Below are 21,935 nucleotides of genomic sequence, written 5' to 3'. Positions count from 1 at the left end.
CTTTACATTGGATATTTGAAACCATGTTAGGAAAATACCAGCATGCGCATGTTATAGTGTAAATACTATGAAATTTCTTAGTCTAGTTTCATAATACAACACACAAAGAATATCTTGATAATCAGATTTCACTATTTTTGATTGCCAAAGTCAGGGTAGCACAATTAATTTGGGACAAAGGAGCCACAGAATAGCATCAGAATTCACAAGGAAATATAAATATTCCGAGCAATTTGTTCATAAAACTAGTAGTAGAAAATCCACACTGCTATTAACTGCTACACTTTCTAGCACAAGTTGCAAAATAACCGAAATAAATCAGTTGCCGCCAGACTGAATATAAGCAACACTTTAGCCCCTGGATTCTGCTGGTTGCATATAACAAATAAAACTTTATTAGATGATATGCAAAAACAAACAACTCTGTCCTCATGGAGGCGAAGAGTATGATATCTTGGATTCATAAGAAGATGACTCACTTAAAATCATATCGAAGGAAAAAATAAGATCGGAGAGAAGTAGCCTCAATTAACTTTTTTTGCAATACATATGAATCCATACAAAATAACTATATGAGCGACACAACTAGCTAGCATTGACTCAAAATAGTGTTAGTACGCTTACATTACATCCCATGTTTGCCAGGGATTTCTTAGTTTTTTTTTAGATTTGCATGTCAACAGGCATAAGTATGAGATGTTGAGAAACCCCTAGAGTTATAGAATCTCTAATTTTTATCTTAAAAGATAAATCATTGACTATAGGAATGAATGGGCTCAAATATAACGAAATACTAGATAAAGAGGATTCAAACAACCCACTCAAGCCAATTTGTGATAGAAGTTTAGTGTTGTTTTAATGGAAGAAAAATTACTACAACAATATTGATGAAACTTGGCGGTTCGACCAATTTTTTCAAGCTACAATTTTGCAACTGAGGACGAAGTTAGTACGACTTAATACATTCTCCTTCCAAGACACTTTTGTGGGATGTGTATACAAAAGAAAATATTTTCTCAAAGTTATCTTCCAGAGTTGTTGAATGCAAAGGTCACTGAATCACTAGCTCAAAATGATCGTGGGGATATGGCCTCCATAATGATGTTAGTTATGGTCATTTGTAGTAAAGAGTAAAGTAAAAACAATATTTACCCGTTAGGGGATCATTTTATGGAACAGGGGTACTAATATAGAAAGCAAAAATGACTTCCCCTCTTACATGGATCTCTTTCCCACATTTGTTGTCAAACTTTCCCATGAGAAAACCATTACGTAAAGTCCAAGACAACCAAAACTCAGAGTCACTTCTTCAATGAAAACATGTTATCTCAACAAATAGGGCCTAAATATTGCAATTTTCCGGTTGTTATATTAAAGGCTAAAGAGTTCCAAAAGGAAATCACAAAAATAGAGGCAAGAGAAAAGTAGTTTTAGAAAGTTGCCAAATTACTAAATAATCAAGTGGTCACCTGATAAAAGTGCTCATTTGTATTATTTTAAGTAAATACGCACCCGAAAATATCATGCTCATGTGTCATCGATGAACTCATTTAGGCATTGGTTATAACCTGGAAATAAAGAAGAGCATTAGAATATAAATTACAATGCATAGGGTCCTAAAAAGTAGCATATTTCATTATGTGAATCAAAGACACCTTTGGAAACCTAAAAATGAGTACACTGCCTTCAAACCATGAGACCAAATAAACAGTGGCTTGAACTACAAACTAGGTTTCACGGAGCAATAGAACGGAATAACAAATATATCAAGAAGTACTTGTACTACTTGAGCAAGAAAAACAATCTCGTAGCAACACTGCTGGATTATCTCCCAAAATGCAACACCATACAATTCTCCTTCTTTTTAGTTAATTTTTTCCTTTCCAACTCAGTTTAGCTTCAGCTTTCTGGTGTCTTTGTCATTGTTGGTCAGCGTCTTTACCTACTAATTAGGAATGAAAAGAATTCACCTTTGTTGAGCATGTAGATTGTTCAACCTTGTTTTTGAGATGGGGTGCAACAATGGGTTGAGCAGTACGGTTTCTAGGAGGAAAGTTATGGCGGTAAAGCTGCCACCCCAGAGCACACCCTTTGTGCACACATGAGTTTAGATGTACATGGTGTCCTTGGCCTGTGTCCTATAGGATATCACAATGTACCAACAGGTAATAGCACTTCAAATTGTTCACCTTTGCCCCAATTTAAGGTTCATAAGTTAAAACTCCATCTTGGGTTAGTGAATTATCATAAATCTCATATTTCCATCCACAAGTGCACGTTCGTGTAGTTTTTTGAATATCCAAAATGTAATTTTAAAATATTGAATAATTAATCATACAGAAACTGCAACTCCTCCCAACAAATATGAGGGAATGAGAACGGATCACAACAAACGCTACTAGAAAGTTACCATATACTGCATTTGATTGAAGTTATTATGGGCACACAAAGCATAGCAGAATGGAACTCTGTACCTAGTCAACTTTGATACACCAACACAGTACAGGAATAAGTGCTTATTCACAAATTTGCAAACAGACTTTGAGCCAAATACTTGAATGCCCCATTTAAGTCAAAAGCCATCAAGATTTTACGACATAAGAAGGGTAAAAAAGGTAATAAGCTGATAAGATGGTAAAGGTAAAAACTAAAAGGCACATGGAAACTGCAATAAGCTACTGAACTAGCTCTAAGAAAAGTGTCTACCTTACCAGCTAAACTAATTTACCACATCTAATTATAACACATACATATACAGACAAAATCAATATCCTTTTGGCAGAAAGACGAGTATAATTTGTAATCTTTTAACGTCAAACATATCCTACCAGTTTAACACCTCCACCCCTTAATAGCAAGGTGAGATATACTGCGATTAAGTTTGGGATTAAATTTTATAGTTGTTTGGTTGAAGTTATAACTGGGATTTATACCTCAAACATGGTGTTATTTTATCCCACCCGGGGGCTAAATTAGTCCCAAGGTTGTAGGATTATAATCCTGGGATAACTTTGTCTGAGAAGTGCGAACCAAACAACCCCTATGCACAACTACATACTATACTGAGCATTCACATATTCTTTTAACAATGAAAAGAAAAAAAAAAGGAAAAATCACCTAAAAGCTTCCCAGAACTTTTTCTTATGAGGAAAACGTAATGCCTGCCCACTTCTAGGCGTGGTAAATGACCGAATCAATAAATGAACCTTTATACTTGATTACGTGACTTCATTTTCTTTCACGATGAAAGACAACTTTTCTTTACATTTTTTTTATCATCGAAAACAATCAAAAGCTAGAGCAATGGAGAAGCACTTATTAGAGTAAGGGATTTAGGAAGTAGAGTAAGACAAAATACACACATTGTGAGTCTAGCCAGGGAGATAGGAATGAAGTTGAGGTGAAATTAGATGGAACTGAGATACCTAATGTAGAAGGTTTAGAATCCAGTCTCAATATTCCAGAAAAGCAAAATGATAGATGTTACGCCTAGCAATTAGCATTATAGTAGGATGATCGAAATGGAATGGTGCCATAGTTATGTCGTAAGAGGATACCCAGGCAAAGTGAAAATCAAGTTCTACGGTACGACGGGTAAGTTCAGTTAAGCAAGACGAAAATTGAGTATCTAGAGTGCAAGACTCACTAAGTGGTAGCAACATAAGAAAAAAAACCCATTTAATGGTTAAGATCTGAATGATTAAGACTCGGAACTAAAAAACAGATTTAATAACTGAGATCTGAATGATTCAAATTAAGACCTTTATTAAGTGCAAACAAATGATGCCTTGGTATACTAGAAGATACAATTACTAATGTATATTCAGAGAACCTCTACTGTTTGATAATCCTATTTTGTATTTTTCATTCAGCCAACCCCAACTAGCTTGAGATTGAGGCCTAGTTGTTGCTGTAAGAATAAAAGAAATTTGTATATTTTAATGCATTCAGGATCTGACAGAAACTAGATATTCTTTCTCCAGAGGTTTCCCGTAATTTAAAATCTGATAGAAGATCAACTCTACGCAAGCTTTAATAGTGCAAGGTCATTAAAATAGGTAAATTTACTTTTCTTTATAAGTGAATACGGGGCTAAAGTTCAAGCGACTGCATATCAGAAAATGTAATTACTGATTTTGCAGACAACTATTTAGACTAGATACAGCAGACATTAATAAAAATCTAGCAGGCAGCTAAAACTTTTCTCACAAGAAGCAAGACAGTTACACCATTAAACAACAATATCAGCACGAAAACTATTTCTCAAGAAGATCATTCAGTATAACACTTCAAATCTAATTCTAAGATCCATTTTGACGTACCGGAAAGTAGCAGGCACAACACCATGTGAGAGCCTACATGAACTAGTTTATCTGGGTCCTTGAGCTCGCTGCATATCATAACCACCCCAAGCACCAGGTCCATGTCCATACTGAGAATAACCTTCAGCTCCAGCCTGCACCAAAAGTATAAAAGAACAACTAAACTTAGAAAATCAAATACTAAAAGGAAAAGAAGTCACATTTCATCTAAAGGAACAAGAGCAAAATACTGCTATCCTTCTGCACACTTTTTAATCCCATCAAATGTCAAAACCACAACAGCGAATTACTTACAGGATGAGCAGGGTTCATAGGATTCATTCCGTAACTAGCAGGATAATAATTTCCTGGATAACCAGATTCCGGATTCCCATAATTTGCATTGTACCCTGCACCTGTGCAGGTAAAGATGAACTTCATGAAACTGATACAGTACTAATATTCTATGTCCAAAAAAATTTGAGAAATATTAAAGCAGCAACTTCGAAAGATTACGTGCGTCTCTTTCTGTCTGTATACAAATAAAAATTAAATGGGGCACCAATTGGAGCAATCATATCCTACTGAGCTTGTCAGAGATTTGAACCTCCAATAAAATATTCCAAACCCGTTTTTCGTTATTTGTTAAACAAACGAGGAGTTAAACAGTATTATGGAGCAACTTAAATACACTCCAAAGAAGCTTGTTGAGGACTTAACCCTAATGTAAGATTTGATAAATTCTATTATCCACTAAGAGTAAATATTATTAGAAAAACTCGAATTATGATATGAAGCAATAAATCAAATAGACACTTAGGTAACTACATGAACCATATAGCAGCTTAATACGTTAAAATAACATCACTATTCAATCATGCTTAAAAGTGCTTGTATCAAGCAAAGACAATTCCACTGAGAAACACAAAAGCAAGGAAAATTTGTCCTCTTCAGAAGATGGATCTTTCAACGTGCTTTTTCGTACCTGCATTTTACAGTTTTCTGAACTTGGATATGGAAAAGTACCTGGATTCCCAACAGCTGCTGCTGCTCGAGCTCTTTTTTCTGCATTAGCAACCTCAGCTCGAAGTTTTTCAAGCTCTCGAGCCATTGTTAGCAATTTTTTCTCCATAACCTGACCATGTTCATAGTTTTCTGCATATCCTTTCTTCTCATTCTCAATAGCTGCCCTGTAAGCCAAGAGTACAGTAAGAAACTATCAATTTGAAAATGTTCCACAGAGAGCAGAACTCTGGGAAAAAAATACCTTGCTCGCTGCAGCTCTTGTTTTAGACCTTCAATTTCAGCTTTTACTGCTGGAGTCTGATGTAAATGTGCAGTCATTCTGGTCAAATCATGAGTCATTCTTTGGACCTCAACAGTAAGCTCTTGTCTGGCAGCAGTAAATTCCTTAATATCCGAGCGCACTCGCATAAGCTCTGACCTCATACCATCAGCTACTTGGAGATCCATTTCCATCTTAGCAGACTTCTCATAAAGTTCTCTCATTTGCACATCAGTTTCCATATGCAAAGAATGGGCATAATGATCAGTTCGCTGAAGTTCGTATTGAGCAGCTTCTACTTCTTGTTTCAGTGCTACATGAGTTGCAGCCAACCGCTGGTTGTCAACTAATAATCCTTGAATCTCATCATGCTGATTAGCCAGGTGTTCCTCAAGGACAGCAGGGTGCGGAGGCATTGGTCTGGAGCCCATTCCAAACTGTGATTCTCTCATTTCTTCAAGCAATGCCGGATGAGGGACCGGCACGCGACCCCTAGAAAACGGGGGCTCGTGAATTGGCGGAGGAAGTCCACCATGAGGACCACCTTTCATTGGAAGTGGAGGCCCGCGATTTCGACCAGCCATCTTCTTTGTTTTATCTTGTCTTGGTTATGAAGAGATCAAAGATAGTTGTTAGAAGAAAACACCAATTCATATCAGTGACTTATGAAAACTATAATGGACAATGGGGTGTTAGCAAATGACTTCCATCCCCACCCCAAAACCCTGGGCCTAAAATCAATAGTGAGGGAGAGAGCATCAACAGAGCATAAAAAACTTCTACCCCTAAGCAACTAATCAATTTTTTTTTAACAGATAGCACCTAGGGGTGTGACCTAGTAGTCTATGAAGAGGGTGAGAACTATGAGTCTCAGGTTCAAATCACAGCCTTAGTGGCCAGAGTTACTTGCTACCTGTTGATGATGGGAGGTGGCAGATATGACATGGAATTAGTCGAGCATCACGGTTATCAAAAAGTAAAAAATAACAAATCAAGGGCGGCTCAACCCTAAAGCCCCTACAAAAATCCCCAAATTCAGTTCAAACAAACACTCAGCGATATGACATTATCATGCATGAGAAAAATGAAGCTCAAATACGAACATATATACATCCGAAGACGCCAAATCCCACAGAAACGAAATAAATTCGACTAAGAGGCCAGAAAAACGAAGAAACGCAACTCGAGATCAAACCATCACACCCTAAAGCAGAGCAAGCACCGATTAGAACACAAAGACCGTAAACCCAAAAGATGAAGGAGGTTCATACCTGGGAACAGATAACCTGAGCTGAACGAATCTGATGTAGGCGATGTTAATGGCGTTCCTATGTGATAAGCAATGTATTAAGCAATAGCAGAATGAACCCTTGCGCTTGGAACTTCTGGCCACTTATGCGAAGTAGAATATAAATAATTGAAATTTTCTTAATAGTTTGTTAGGCAATTTCTTACTAATTATTATGCATGTATTTTAAACTATTTTTTAAAAATATAATTGGTATAATTTTAATTAAAAGCAGTGTTTTCAAAAATATTTTTGGGGTACGAGGGGGTTTAAAAAATGTTTTTCAAGGCACAAATTGAAGGCGTAGATTCATACAGCGTAAGCCTTAGAATTTCGAGTGTTAGTATCGAACATAAAAACTTAAGTTTCTGACGTAAAAACATATTTCTTGAATGTTAATTTTGATTTTTATTGTTTTAAAAGTATTTTTGCTATAAATCATATTTTTTATTATTGGTGTAATAATAATTATACTTTATGTTGTCATATTTTTCAGGTTATAGGGATTTTTAAAAGTATATAAATTAATAAACATCTTATATAAAATGACACTATCATAATATTTTTTAGATAATCGTGCCTAAAACTGATAAAATATAGATTTCATACCGCTATATTTATCCATTTTTTATCGTTACTCTACACTTTTATCCTTTCCTTTTTTGAAATACAAAAACAATAATTATTGCAAATATTAGTTGAGGATGAGAAAGACTAATAGATATGAAGATAGATATTGATTTAAGTTTAAGGATTATCTCAATTATTATCATTTTTTATGTTGTTATCTTTCTCTAATAAGGTGATTTATTTAAATTTATTTGCAAAATTATTTAAGTTTTTGCTTTTGTTTATTATTTTAGTAATAAAATTCAAATTGAAGATACTTGAGATATATACGCCTCGCCCTGTGCTGCATAAAACATCTCGCTTCATGCCCTCGTATTTTAAAACATTGACTAAAAGTCGTAGGCAATTAAATTACGATTACTTTTGATTTCTTAATTTGTCTAATTTACTTTAATTCCAAATCAATCAGATTTTATAACTAACTTTTGTAAATTATCTTCAATTCTTTTAAGATATTTTTTAGACATTTCAAATTCAAACTAATTAAATTTTTTTAAAAAAATATTATCTTAACTTTGAATATCTTCTAAATCTAACAATCACTACAAACAACCCCTCCCAATTTTATCTTTTCCTTGGATGGTTTTTGTTGTTTTTTTCCCCTAGTTTGGCCCCCAAAAGTTAGTCAATATAGAGCCCGTTTGGATGGGCTTAAAAAATAACTTTTATGTATGAAGTGTTTTTAGAACTTTGAAGTGCTGAAAGTTATTTTTATAAATAAGCAGTTGAATATTTGGATAAAAATGCTTATGCCGAAGAAATGAGGAAAATAATGTGAATTTTAGGATTAAAAGAATAAAAAGGGTAGTTTGGGAATTTAGTTAAAATATAAGGGATATAAAAATAATTTTCATGGTCAAAGAAAATGGCTTTAAGCACTTAGAAAAAAAGTTAGGAATACTAACTTTTCATTTTTGACTGACTTTAAGAACTTTATGGCTTAAAGTTAACATTAGGCAAACACCACAATAAGCTAAAAAGGGTTTATAAGTTGGTTTGACCAACTTATAAGCTCATCCAAACGGGCTCATAATTTCTTCATTATTTAATTTGACCCCTGCCACTTTGGTGAGCCATGTGTATGAGAAAATCGGGTATAGTTAAAAGGACAATCAGATTAAATAGTCAATAGAATTTTTTTCAGAATAACAGTCTTTCAGATCAACATCATCATAATAATTTTCGAAGACTGATAAAATTCAATATTATTACAAAACTCCATATGCCAAATCAATATGATAAGACCTTATTATATTTTGAAATCAAATTTTCAAATTAAAGACGAAATCATATTCGAATATCATAAACAAATACGAATTTTAAATTAAAACTTTGAATTTGAGCTCCAAATTGCATAATCAAATGCCTAGTAAATTATATAAATCGGTTTGTACATTATAATATCTTCTTTATCCTATGTGTTAAAATTGAAAAGATAAATGACATTAATAATATTTGTCGTGAAATGATAATATATTGAAGTCAATTTATATGCACTTCCAAACCAACGGCAAAATTTAAAATGAATGTATATATATTTTAAGCTAATAAGACGTTATAAAGATAGCAAAAGAGTTGCTGGGGGAACATTATTGTGAATTGAAAAATGAAAGCTAAGAAGGATACGTTAGCATTAAGATATTTTAAATAATGACTTGACCTTCTATTTCAGGAAATAAGTTATAAACAAGTCAACAAGAAAAAGAGATAAATCAAGACAAGGAAGAAAGCTAATTAAATCAATTAGCATCTCGCAGATCAAGGAAGCATAATTAAACTTTCCACATATCTGCTCTCAGTCTCTCACGATAACAATTGAGTGAAAGAAGCTTTAATCCCTGTAAGTCTGTAACTTTTTCTTCCTTTTACTTTTTTGGTTACTTTTTGTATGTTCCCTACTCTTTGTTTGTGTAATTATTTTTGTGTCTTTGAAGTTTTACTTGATTGAATTGCTTCTCTAGTCTTTCATCTTGTATGTGTTTTTTTATTTTATTTCTCTGTTATTTTAGATTTTCTCCACTAATTTAGGTTTTTTCTGCTGATTTAGTTTTTATCAAATGATTTTGAATTTCTCTATTTATTTAGATTTTCGGATACTTTTTTTTCAGATGGAAACTACAACTACTCAAAAAGAGGTGAAGCTAGTGGAGGTAACCAACAAAGTATCTCCAACTACTTTGCTGGAACCTGAGCTTGGCGGTGATAAAACTCGTGATATTACTCTAAATCATGCTAAAAAAATGAAAATAAACAACTCTTTGCGACCTTAATCGTATCCTTGTGAGTAGTGACAGAAGAACATCCAGCGTTTGAAAATACTATACTGAATATCTTGATAAATGGGGTAAGAAAAAGGCGAAATGTAACTACTGTACTAGTAACTTTGCTTCTGAAAGTGCGAATGGGACCTCAACGCTATGGAGACATTTAAATGAGGTTTGTCCTAATTCCCCTCTTAGAATTATTGACAGAAATCAATCAAGAATCAAGGTGGTTAAAAAAGGAAAACAAGCATATAGTACATGTACTGTAGAAAAGGTTGTGATTAACGTCAATGAGATTAGGAGAGCCATTGGAGTTTGTCATTATTGACGAACAACCTTTTAAAGTTGTTGAAGGGGAAGGTTTTAAGAGATTAATGGAAGTTGCTTTGCCTAATTTTCAATTACCTTCTCGCTTCACTGTTGCTAGACAATGTTTGAAAAATATATCAAAAAGAGAAAAAAAAGCTTGAAAAGTTTATTCATTATCAACGTGTATGTGTTACTAGTGATACGTGGACATCACTTCAAAATCTAACTGATATGGTTGTCACTGCCCATTGAATCGATGATGAGTGAAATCTGAAAAAGAAAATTCTCAACTTTTTTCAAACATCAGATCATAAGGGTGAAACAATTGCTAAGGGGATTGAGGCGTGCTTATTTGATTGGAAAATTGATAACATATTTACGGTGACCTTAGATAATGCAACTACTAATGATTCTGCAATTAAACACTTGAAAAGAAGAATTGAGGATTGAAAATGAGGCATCTTAGGAAATGAGTTCTTACTTGTTAGATGTAATGCTCATATTCTAAATTTGATCGTGAAAGAGGACTCGATGAACAAAATGAGTCTATTTTTCGGGTAAGAAATGCTATCAAATATGTTAATTCTTCAGCTGGAAGGTTTGATTCCTTTAAGTCATTTGTCGAGAAGGTTAAGATTGAGAGTCCGTTTGGATGGGCTTAAAAAAGTAACTTTTATGTATGAAGTGCTTTTAGAACTTTGAAGTGCTGAAAGTTATTTTTATAAATAAGCAGTTGAGTGTTTGGATAAAAGTGCTTATGATGTGAATTTTAGGATTAAAAGAATAAAAAAAGGTAGTTTGGGAATTTAGTTAAAATATAAGGGATATAAAAGTAATTTCCATGGTCAAAGAAAATGACTTTAAGCACTTTGGAAAAAAAGTTAGGAATCCTAACTTTTCATTTTTTACTGACTTTAAGAACTTTATGGCTTAAAGTCAGCATTAGACAAACACGTCCAAAAGCTAAAAAGGGGCTTTAAGTTGGTTTTGACCAACTTAAAGCCAATCCAAACGGGCTCTGACTCTCATGGTCTTTTGACTTTAGATATTGAGACGAGGTGGAACTCCACATATATGATGCTAGATACAACTGTAAAATTTGAAAGGGCATTTTCAAGAATGTATGATGATGATCACAAGTACCTCAAGTATTATTTAGAAACAAATAATGTGGGAGGGCATCTATTGATAGATGATTGGAAGAATGTTAAAGTTTTCATTCATTAAGTTCCTTGAGATTTTCTACCAGGTAACTTTGAAATTCTCAGGAACTTCATATGTTACTTCCATGAGATCTTTAATCTTCAAAAGATAATTTGCAAATATTTTTGTAGTGAAGATTCTTTTTTGAGTGGCATGGCTAAAAAGATGGAGCTTAAATTTAACAAATACTGAGGTACTTTTGAAAGTATGAACAAGTTATTATTCATTGCTATTGTTTTGAATCCTCGATACAAGTTGAAATATGTGGAATATCTGTTTAAAAACTCTTATGGTTATTTGGTGGGAGCTAAAAAATCGAAAAAGATGATGGATACTTTGAGTAGCTTATATGATTATTACATGAGTTTTTTTGTGGGACTCAAACCGATAAAATTGACGGTCAAACAAGCTTGAATGATGAAATTGATAACATGCATAGTGACGAGATGTGGCAATCACAATGGGAGAAATATTTGATAGATGAAGACAATACTGAAAATAAATCAGAACTTGAGAAGTACTTGGTAGATGATTTGGAAAAACCAAAGAGTTAGATATTTTGTCTTGGTGAAAAGTTTCTTCGGCTAGATATCCAATTATTTCTAGGATGGCAAGAGATGTTCTTTCTATTCCTATTTCTACTGTTGCTTCTGAATCATCTTTTAGCATCGGTGGTCGGATTCTTGACTCTTATCGAAGTTCTTTATCTTCAAAGACAATAGAAGCTCTTATTTGCACTCAACAATGGTTAAGATCAACTTTCAAAGAATGCAACCTTGAAGATTTTTTAGAAGAAATTCAGAAACTTGAGATAGTTGAAAAAGGTAAATTTACACATTTAACTCTTTATGAATATGTCTTTTATGTTTTAAAAAGTTTTAACACCTACTTTGTTAAACTTTCTTCTTTCCTTTTTCAGAATATGCTGGCACAATCTTGAACATTGATTAGTTTGGATGTTGCAATTGAAATTCGTAGTGCAACTGTTTTGCTCTTTGGTAGTTAATTTTTTAAAAAAATTCGCTGCTTCACCTGAAGTACTTTTGAATTATGCTATTGACTTATTTTTTGTATTTAATCACATTTTTATGCAAGTAATTAAGTGATATTTCTCTAGTGACAGTTGGGTATATGGTTCTTTTGTGTTGAATGTTGATCATTCGGAGGACTGTTTAAAGACATTGTTATTTTTCTCAACTTGATTAATGAAAAAGTAATGTATATAATTAACCTTTTATGGGCTAGCCTTCTTAATTTTATTGTTGTGGAGGTTGTACTACTATGCAGTAGTTGCTATCTTTCTCGTGGTGAAAATTTGTAATTTCTTTCGAGGTTATTTTTGCTTCCGTGCTTTCAGTTTTCTTTCAAATAGTTTCATCTTGGAGAAAGGTAAAGTAACAAGTTTTCTATTGGTCACGGCTTGAATGCTTCAATTAGTTCATGCAATAGTGAAAAAAATGATGCTTCTTGAAGGACTTCTTTTTGTTCTAGTGGTTCATTTTCTCAGATTCGGTATCGAACTTAGACAGTCAAAACAGGCTGTCAATTCTTTATTTTTGAAGGCATTTCTTTCGTGGACCATAGGAGTTGAACAATCCACCAATTTATGGATTTATGTTGCTGATATTTTGCCCTTTTTAGAGTTTATCATTTTAGCTTATATACTTTACAAGAACATCTGACATAGTTCTAGTCAGGACATATTTAAGTTTGTTATTATTGGAACCATATTTGCTTCTCTGTTATAGCTCTAGCTTGGACTTTAGATGGTAACTTATTTAGCTTATATATTTTTCTTCTATCCTCACTATCTTTGAACGAGTTCAGATATCTTTGAAGATTAATGATAGTTGTTTTGAAATTCTATTGATTTGTAGTACGAATGTAGAAAATAAGGTTGTCAATTTTTTTGCATTATAAAATATATTATTTCAACCCGTAAAAAACGAACCAAATCGATAAAATCGACAAAATCGATAAAACCAAAACCGATAGAATTTATACTATAATGGTTTGGTTTGGTTTGAATATTAAAAAAATCGCCTTAATTGGTTTGGTTTAGTTTTAGCCAAAAACCGAGTCAAATAGGACCATGAACACCCCTTAGGCTAAGTCGACTATCACCTTTAGACAGTCGACTATTAAAATTTTTAAATCACCCCCGCCCCCCCTTAATCTTCAGGATATAGTAATATCTCTGAGATTTAAATCCTTAAAAAATAATAGTAAACGAACAAATATTTAATCATAATATAATTCATGTACTCGGATGTATAAATTTTCAATGTAAACTTATTATGTTTATCTCTTATCATAATTTGTCAAATGGAGAATACAAGTAATCCAACTAACATAATTTGTCCACATAAATTTTAATTAATTATCGAGGATTGTCTTCATGAATATAATTTTATTAACATTATTATACACTTTGTTGATAACGCAAAGACAAAAAAATAATAATCTCGAGTGCGCTTTTTTAATTCTTTCTTGAATATATTCTTTAATAGCTACACCCTAAGTTAAATTCTTTTTGTAACAACTCGAGCAACTTGCCTATAAAAGCAGCCCAACCCATTTTTTTCGAGGATAATTATAGTAGATGGTCATTTGGTCATTTTAATTATCAAAAAATGATCATTTGGTGTATATTCATATATATTTGGTGTATATTTCATGTATAGAATGTATCATAATATATATTCAGTGTATAACTCATGCTATAAGTAATCTATATCGTATAGTCGTTGTATATTTTCTATAACTTTTGGTAAGCTATATTGTATAGTCACTGTATATTTTCTATGATTTTGGTTATTTTTTATGTAAATAAAATATGACTATATTTGTTGTAAACAAATTAGTTCATGTGCCTTTTTTTCCACCGTTCACAAAATATTCTTTCGTGACTATACGTGTTTGAGAGAGTTGTGGAACATTTAGGGGCGATCGATCTCAACAATTTGCACCTAATCGAGCAAAAATGTCTTTCAAGATAGTTGCTCGCACAACAATATTTTGATACAATAAGTTAATACTACAATTTTTTTGGTTCAGTGTCAACATTGTAACATTTTTTCCAATAATTTTTTCCACTCTTAATTCAAGTTCTCGAATTGAGTGTCAAAAAAATATTGATAAGGAGCACTTATATAGTGCAAATTCGGATTAATCGAAGTTAGTAGTAACAAACGGCTAATGACAATTATTCAATGGGAAGATGACCCCACTTCATGGAATTTTCAAGTACCAAATTAAAGTGATCACAAAGGCGCCTAGAGATAGCAATAAAACAAACCAACGACTAGTTTTTTTCCTTCCAAATATATGAACATAATTCATTCTCTTAATCATCTCATCATATCAAGTTTTGAACTTTCATCCATTTTTTCTGATACTTACTTGATATACAACATGGAAGCAATATGGAATTTAGAAGATAAATGGAAAATATCGACACGAGGAGCTATCGCCTTACTGGTAATTTGCACCTGTTCCTTAGTTATTGGAACCTGCATCATTGCTGCTTTGAGGAGAAATGCAAGAAGGAGAGCAGAGGATCAAAAACCGCGTATTGATGATTCAACCAACATCGATTGTTCAGAGCCACGAGCAGAGTTGGGTCCGGTGAAGGAGGTGCTAAAAAGATCTGTGAGGTGGAGCCAAAAAGAGAAACGTCCTTCACCATTGCTCGTTAGCGGAGATCAACTAATTGAAGCTGATTTTGGATGTCAAAATCACGGTTCAGCTTCACCTGTGTGGAAAAGACCTATACTTATGGGTGAAAAGTGTGAGCTGCCAAAGTTCAGTGGTCTTATACTCTATGATCAGAGAGGTCACGCCACTTCATCAAGTCGATAAATGGATTCAAATACGATCAGGTAAAACATAAATTGGTTACGAGGCAAAAACATCAGAGAAACAACTACTAATGATTTTGAAGAATTTATATTTCTCTTTATAGTTCAGTTTTTACTATACTCCGAAAGCATACGTATAAGTTCAGGATGATTACTTTCAAAATAATGGATGCTGAAGAACACTGTATTTATTACCTATCAGATGAGAGGCAAAAACAATCTTAGACACACAAAAACTCCCTACCTCATTCATCAGGTCATTACCTAGGGGCAGATCTACTGTAAAGCAGACTTAGAAGTTCACGTGACTCAATAGATTTTGTCCAGATCTTTATATATATATATATATATATATATCAAAAACTCCACTAAATATCTATAATTATTTAGTGGCCCTCAATGTTGTTTCAACCCAGAAGAATCTATGCAGAAAACAGATATTCGACATTCAACGACTAGGGAACTGCTAGCACCTTGAACTTGGAATCCCCATCATTCTCCAGGCAATCTAGTGAGAACTTACTCTCACCTAGGACAAAATAAAGGGAGATGTACAAATGAAAAGGTATACTTGTTATTTAACAGTTTGAGAAAGAATGAAAGATGTATGTTCACAAAATGCACAAGTAGAGAATATAACTATTTAGATTCTTTTGGATGAAATAGATGATGAAAGGGATCAAGATTCGAGAATTTACCTTTCTTCCAAGGTGTTTTTTCACGCACAAGACATTACTTTCTTAAATTTCTAGCTCATGAATAAGACACTATAAAGCCTTGGGCAGAATCCACCCTTGAAGAATTTCTGTAATGTGCAAATAAAAGCAATTGTACAACTCCTAAAAGTGTTCCGATGCCATTTGGTGCCTGAAATTTAAGTAGAAACCCTTCGTGAGTCAGGCGAGAGGAAAAAATGATAAAACTTTAAAAATTTCTTAAGTGAGAGAAAGAAACTCACATATATAAACGGATCAAAACTGAAAATTCCATACAAAAAGAAAGAGGCACTCATTAGGAAGGTGGAGAGGGACAGGCAAAATGGCATGAATTCAACACTCCTGGTCCTGATCACCAGATTCTGGTATACAAGTTAGTCAGTGAATCTGCGGAGAAACATTAGAGAATGAGAACTTGATAGAAAATCTGAATGTCAATGGTCAGTCAGACATACAATAATTAACAGAGGGGAGGCAAACATTGATATCAAGGAAGCACAGCTCAGGGAACCAATGATGATGCATCGGAGTTCCAGATCAAGTATAAACAAGCTTCCAAGTACAATAATTGCAAATAGGCCAAAGACTGTGAGTATCCATCCAAGCATCCTGAACTACAAACAACATAGATGGGCATACAGATTAAAAGGTTATGCAATGAATGAGTACGAAACTGCTTTAGTAATTGAATAATACAACAGAGGATTATTAATCTTTTTCTGTTTCTCTGTATACATTACATAAAGTACAATGTAGGCAAGTTGAAAAAACAGCACCAACTGAATTGACCGATGTAACCAACAAATTGTCAGGAGATACGAGAGGGGTGCCACACCAGGCACAGATCAAGCAGTTCAAGAGACCATATATGTACGGCAACCCTGAGAACTTTTTGGTTGATTGATTCCTCATTATTCTCATGAATGTCCTCCTGAAAATAAAGATAAAATGATACTGGATTATGGAGAAAGAAGTAATTGGTCAAGGTGAACTTTGTTTTCTATATTACAGAAGTGCGATAAAACAAAATGAGGGATGAAAAGCATAAGACTCACATTGGAGACAGAAACAATCCAAAAGCAAAGATATTCCCTGCAACAAGCAGCTACGATGGTTAACTTTTTCCCTCGAGTTGCGATAAAGTCTCAACAATAAGTTTGCAAACCTCATTTAGGAAAAATGAGAAAATTGTTGCAAAGACAGTAGAAAGTAAGCTGAGAATTAAAGGGTATTATCTCATTTTTCCTCTACAATCTATTTCATTTCACGGCTAGGAATAATATGACTCCGATATGATTAAGCAAAAGGTGCTTTTAACATGAAAAACATTTCATCAAGAGTTTAATCTAGAAGTTAGTTTAGTTCAAATAGAGCTTCTAAAATTGCTTTAGGCCGAAAAGTTTGACACCATTTCAGACCAACTGTTGCCCACTCTCAAATTAATGTTAATACTTACGGGAAGTTAGTTTTGTAAAATACACCAAAAAGATTACTACTATTTTATTGTACTAATCACTTATTGAATAAGTTACATGTTCAAGTTATGCACACACATTTTAATTTACAGGCTTAACCTCGTATATGGGAAAGAAATTCACAGGCTTCGAGCTAAACAGAACACTGTACAAGTAAACAATTATATATGAATGTAACGGAAACTATAGGCAGAGATACTTTTCTCATGCCATTCACAAGCACGGGGATGATCAACCCATTTGAAACATCTGTTGGTGCAGCCGTGCAGTTAGTGATTAGAAATAGAGTAGAACGCCAGTTTAAATCAAAAGATGAATGTTCAGAAAATTACTGTTCTCTGTTTAAACGCTCATGTTTTAACAACATCTAAGGAGACGTATGTAGCCTTCTGGCTATAGGTTCATCTGAACCCATAATTCTTAAGCTGAGGGTCTATCAAGAAACAACCTCTCTACCCACAAAGGTAGGGTAAGCCCATCATCCCCGGACCCATCTATGAGACTATACCGAATATATTCTAGTTGATATTGTAAAAAACCTACTCAAATCTCAATAGAATCGAATGTTACAATGAGTTGAACACTAACAATCTTAATGATTGAACCCATTTATATTTAAATTTTGGATTCACATTTGATCTAATTAAGGTATTACTACTATAAATAAATGTCTTACACCTCCAACACATAAATATCTAATAGCCTACTTCTTTTTGTGGTTTACGTTCGGATAGGCACAAGATAAACCATACTCCACCATAATAGCCCGTAAAACAGACCTAAAAGGTTAATGGCACTAGGCAAGCCCATGCCACAAGGTCGATTCGAGTTCAAAGCCAAGAAATTTTCCTATTCCCCAATTCCCACAATATATTTTTTCCTCACAACTTCACCAATTCTATTAGCAAAAAAGCTGTTCACTTAGCTAGCTAGCTTGAATTTTCTTCCACAAAATAAAGATCATTTAATTTTTGCCAAAAAAAAGTTGCAAACTTGCAATGATTCTATATAGAATTCAGAATTGTTTTCCGAATATTTCTTTCACAAAGTAAAAAAAAATAGTTTGCAGAAACCACCATAAAGACCAATTTTTTATGACAAAAAAAGTATAGTAGTAATAGCTAATAATTACACAGAAAAACTTGAGACGAAGCCAACGAAACCATCAAATTTTGACACCCCAAAAAATTCAATCTTTAAAGAAAAAACTCTACTTTTTTTTATTACAACCAACAAACTATTTAAACTAAGCTAATCTTTGTAACATAAAAGTTACATTTTTTTATTTTTTATTTTGCAATATTAAAAGAACTGAAATTTTGTTTTTTTTAACACTAAAATTAGAAAATAGTTTTTGTAACGAAAATCACTAAACTATTTATTAATCATCAAAAAATAGAAATCATGAAGACGCCAAAAATAATGTGCCTTTTTATAACTTATATTTTAAACACATTAATATTGTTCATTTATAGGTCCCATTTGTCATTTTAAAGGCGAGAGGGACCAGATTGTGACATGTCTTTTAATGGGCAACGCTTGTGATAATTGCCAGACCGGACCCTTAATTTTCTCGTTTCATTCACATGCAACCTGTTGAACTTTATTTCTTTCAAAATTGTATTTCTTTTAAATTTACTTCTTTTTTTATACACTTATTAGGTGCCTAGGTGGTGTTTAATTTATTTGAAATTCTTTATCTCCTCAAAAAGGTATTAGTGAATCAATGGATTAAATTGGGTGTTTAAAAATTAACTTTTTTTGTCCCAAAATGTACGAACTCTGCATAAATATGATACTGAGGAATGTGAAATTGATTCTTTAACATTGAAAAAAAAAATCATAAATAGGATTTGGGAGGTTCCTTAGTGCATTTCTATGGAGGTGATGTTGGTAATGACTTTGTGAATAAATCTGCAAGGTTATCATTCGAACGAACTTGTTGTATATCAATATCACCACTCTTCTGGAGATCATGCGTGAAGAACAATTTTAGTGAAATATGTTTCGTTCTGTCTCCTTTTATGAGGTCATCTTTCAATTGAGCTATGCACACGGCATTGTCTTTGAATATAACTGAGGGTACTTTGACATCATTTTTCAAGCCCCATTTTTCTTTGATGAACTGTACCATCGATCTCAACCACACACATTCTCTACTTGCTTCATGAATTGTTATTATTTCGGCATGATTTGAAGAAGTAGCAACAATAGATTGCTTTGTAGATCGTCATGATATAGCAGTTCCTTTGTGTGTAAATAAATAGCTTGTTTGAGATCGAGTTTTATGTGGATCTGATAAATAACATGTATCTACATAACCAATAAGGTCTGCACAACCTTTGTTAGTATAAAATAAACTCATATCAATGGTACTCTTTAGGTATCGCAAAATATGTTTGATACCGTTCCAATGTCTTCGCATTGGGGATGAACTATACCTTGCCAGCAAATTAACAGAAAATGTTATATCAAGTCTGGTTGCGTTAACAAGATACATAAATGCACCAATAGCATTGAGATATGGTACTTCAGGACCAAGAAGTTCTTCATCCTCTTCTGAAGGTCGAAATAGATCTTTTTCCACTTCAAGAGATCAAACAACCATTGGAGTACTTAATGGATGTGCTTTGTCTATGTAAAATCGTTTTAAGATTTTCTCAGTATAGGCAGATTGATGAATGAAGACCCCATCTGCTAAATGTTCAATTTGCAGACCCAGATAAAGTTTTGTCTTTCCAAGATCTTTCATCTCAAATTCTTTCTTTAGATATTCAATCGCCTTTCGGACCTCTTCAGGGGTTCCAATGAGATTTATGTCATCAACATAAACGGCGAGTATAACAAACTCTGATTCCGTTTTCTTAATAAAAACACATGGATAAATGACATAATTTATATAACATTCATTTATCAATTACTCACTTAGGCGATTATACCACATTCTCCCTGATTGTTTCAGACCATATAATGATCTTTGCAATTTTATTGAGTACATCTCCCGAAACTTAGTATATGCTTCAGGCAATTTTAATCCTTCTAGATTTTCATGTAAATTTCATTATCAAGTGAACCATAAAGGTAAATTGTAAGTACATCCATTAGATGTATTGCAAGATTTTCTATAGGGGTCATGCTACTAATTGTAGGCGCTTAATAAATGACTTTGCAAGACCATTTTGAGTATGAACATGAGCAACAAGATGTTCAATTTTTATTTCAATTGATAAGCAATAATCATCAAAAACTTAGGATGTAAATTTACCAGCATTATCAAGGTGAATAGCCTTAATTGGATAATCTAGAAATTGCGCCCTTAATCTTATTATTTGTGCTAACTTCACAAACACCAGGTTGCGAGATGATAACATGCACACTTGAAATCATCTAGATGATGCATCTATTAGGACCATAAAATATCGAAACAATCCACTAGGTGGATGAATAGATCCACATATATCTCCATGTATACGCTCTAAAAATCCAGGGGATTTGATGCCAACCTTTAGGGTTGATGATCTAACAATTAATTCGTCTTGATAACAAGCAGCACATGAAAATTCATCATTCGTAAAAATCTTCAGGTTCTTTAACGGATGTCCAGTTGAATTTTCAAGAATCCGTCTCATCATTATTGATTCGGAATGACCTAATCGATCATGTCATAGCACAAATATATTTTAATCAGTAAATGTGCCCGATGACAAAGTTGCACTAATTTTTGCATTATATAGGCCAAATGACAAAGTTGGTAATTTTTTCAAAATATATTTCTGGCCTGAGACACTCTTGATTATTCCAAGGTATTCAATATTCATTTCATTTAGTGTCTCAACATAATATCAATTTCTACGAATATCTTTAAAACTTAACAAGCTTCTTGAGGATTTAGAAGAGAATAATGCATTTTCTATAACTTGAAATTTTGAATATAGACTCAAAAAATACTATGTTAAAGTTCACTATATCTATGCTCAAAATTTCAAGTGATTTGGAGTTGTGGCAAAAATTCTACCATTAAAGGAGGCTAAAGTTTTGAAATTTTGAAGAAATTTTAAATGTGTCTTATTGATTTAGGTTGAATTCGAGCTTAAAAGATTTTGAGTTTTGATATCTAGCTCGGAGGAATGCTACTATTAAAATTTGAGGTGATTTCGTAAAAATTTAAGAAGTTGGAAATTTGGAGGTGTTGGTGTTCTTCATATGTTTTTTGTGTTATTGAGAAGAAGAAGCAAAAATAGTACATTTGATTCAAAACTCCAATAGAAAAATGCTAAAAGTTGTTTGAGTGGTTTTGCAAAACGGAGTTAAAAAATAATGGCATAGATAAGTCTTTTCTCAAACGACAATGACATAGATGAGCCAAACTTTTAATAGATGGCATAAATGAGTCTTTTTTCAAAATTCAATGATATATTTAATTCTTTTCCCAAAATAAAATAGCAAAAAGCAAAATTTATACGTTCAAAACTTCAACTTAATCACTTGGACAAAAAGATTTAACCTATCAATTAAAAACCCGGGTACAAACAATATCAACTGTACACACCTCATAACCTTAAGAATTTATCATGATACATAATTAGCTTACACAATATTTGAAT

At 33.1% G+C, this 21,935-nt stretch overlaps 2 protein-coding genes and 1 pseudogene across 4 annotated transcripts; 1 reads left to right on the top strand and 2 right to left on the bottom strand.

Moving 5' to 3' along the window:
- Positions 1-196: 196 nt before the first annotated feature.
- On the bottom strand, positions 197-6,985 carry LOC129892052 (protein FLX-like 1). 3 transcript variants are annotated; one of them, XM_055967589.1, is made up of 7 exons: positions 6,858-6,985; positions 5,569-6,189; positions 5,328-5,491; positions 4,617-4,717; positions 4,323-4,456; positions 1,513-1,568; positions 197-368 (listed from the first exon to the last, which is right to left on the bottom strand). In XM_055967589.1, the coding sequence occupies exons 2-5, from the start codon at positions 6,168-6,170 to the stop codon at positions 4,370-4,372; spliced, it is 954 nt and encodes a 317-aa protein (XP_055823564.1). In that variant the 5' UTR covers positions 6,171-6,189; positions 6,858-6,985; the 3' UTR covers positions 197-368; positions 1,513-1,568; positions 4,323-4,369. The 3 variants fall into 3 exon arrangements, with proteins under 3 accessions (XP_055823564.1, XP_055823562.1, XP_055823563.1); XM_055967587.1 differs by having other exon boundaries at positions 197-365; XM_055967588.1 differs by having other exon boundaries at positions 197-365; positions 5,569-6,184.
- Positions 6,986-14,607: 7,622 nt separating this feature from the next.
- On the top strand, positions 14,608-15,756 carry LOC129892159 (uncharacterized). Its single transcript, XM_055967713.1, has one exon. The coding sequence runs from the start codon at positions 14,608-14,610 to the stop codon at positions 15,139-15,141; it is 534 nt and encodes a 177-aa protein (XP_055823688.1). The 3' UTR covers positions 15,142-15,756.
- On the bottom strand, positions 14,970-18,141 carry LOC129891833 (bidirectional sugar transporter SWEET2-like; annotated as a pseudogene).
- Between the last annotated feature and the right edge of the window lie 3,794 nt (positions 18,142-21,935).

Source organism: Solanum dulcamara, chromosome 6 (genome assembly GCF_947179165.1).
Source record: "Solanum dulcamara chromosome 6, daSolDulc1.2, whole genome shotgun sequence".
NCBI lineage: Eukaryota > Viridiplantae > Streptophyta > Magnoliopsida > Solanales > Solanaceae > Solanum > Solanum dulcamara.
This window is presented reverse-complemented; position numbering and strand designations above follow the sequence as displayed.

Excerpts from the sequence above, each read along its gene's own strand:
- LOC129892052 (XM_055967589.1), bottom strand. The coding sequence starts at position 6,170 with ATGGCTGGTCGAAATCGCGGGCCTCCACTTCCAATGAAAGGTGGTCCT. Across the intron at positions 5,492-5,568 it reads CAAGAGCTGCAGCGAGCAAG|GGCAGCTATTGAGAATGAGA; the intron begins GTATTTTTTTCC and ends CTTGGCTTACAG. Across the intron at positions 4,457-4,616 it reads CTATGAACCCTGCTCATCCT|GCTGGAGCTGAAGGTTATTC; the intron begins GTAAGTAATTCG and ends CTTTTGGTGCAG.
- LOC129892159 (XM_055967713.1), top strand. The coding sequence starts at position 14,608 with ATGAACATAATTCATTCTCTTAATCATCTCATCATATCAAGTTTTGAA.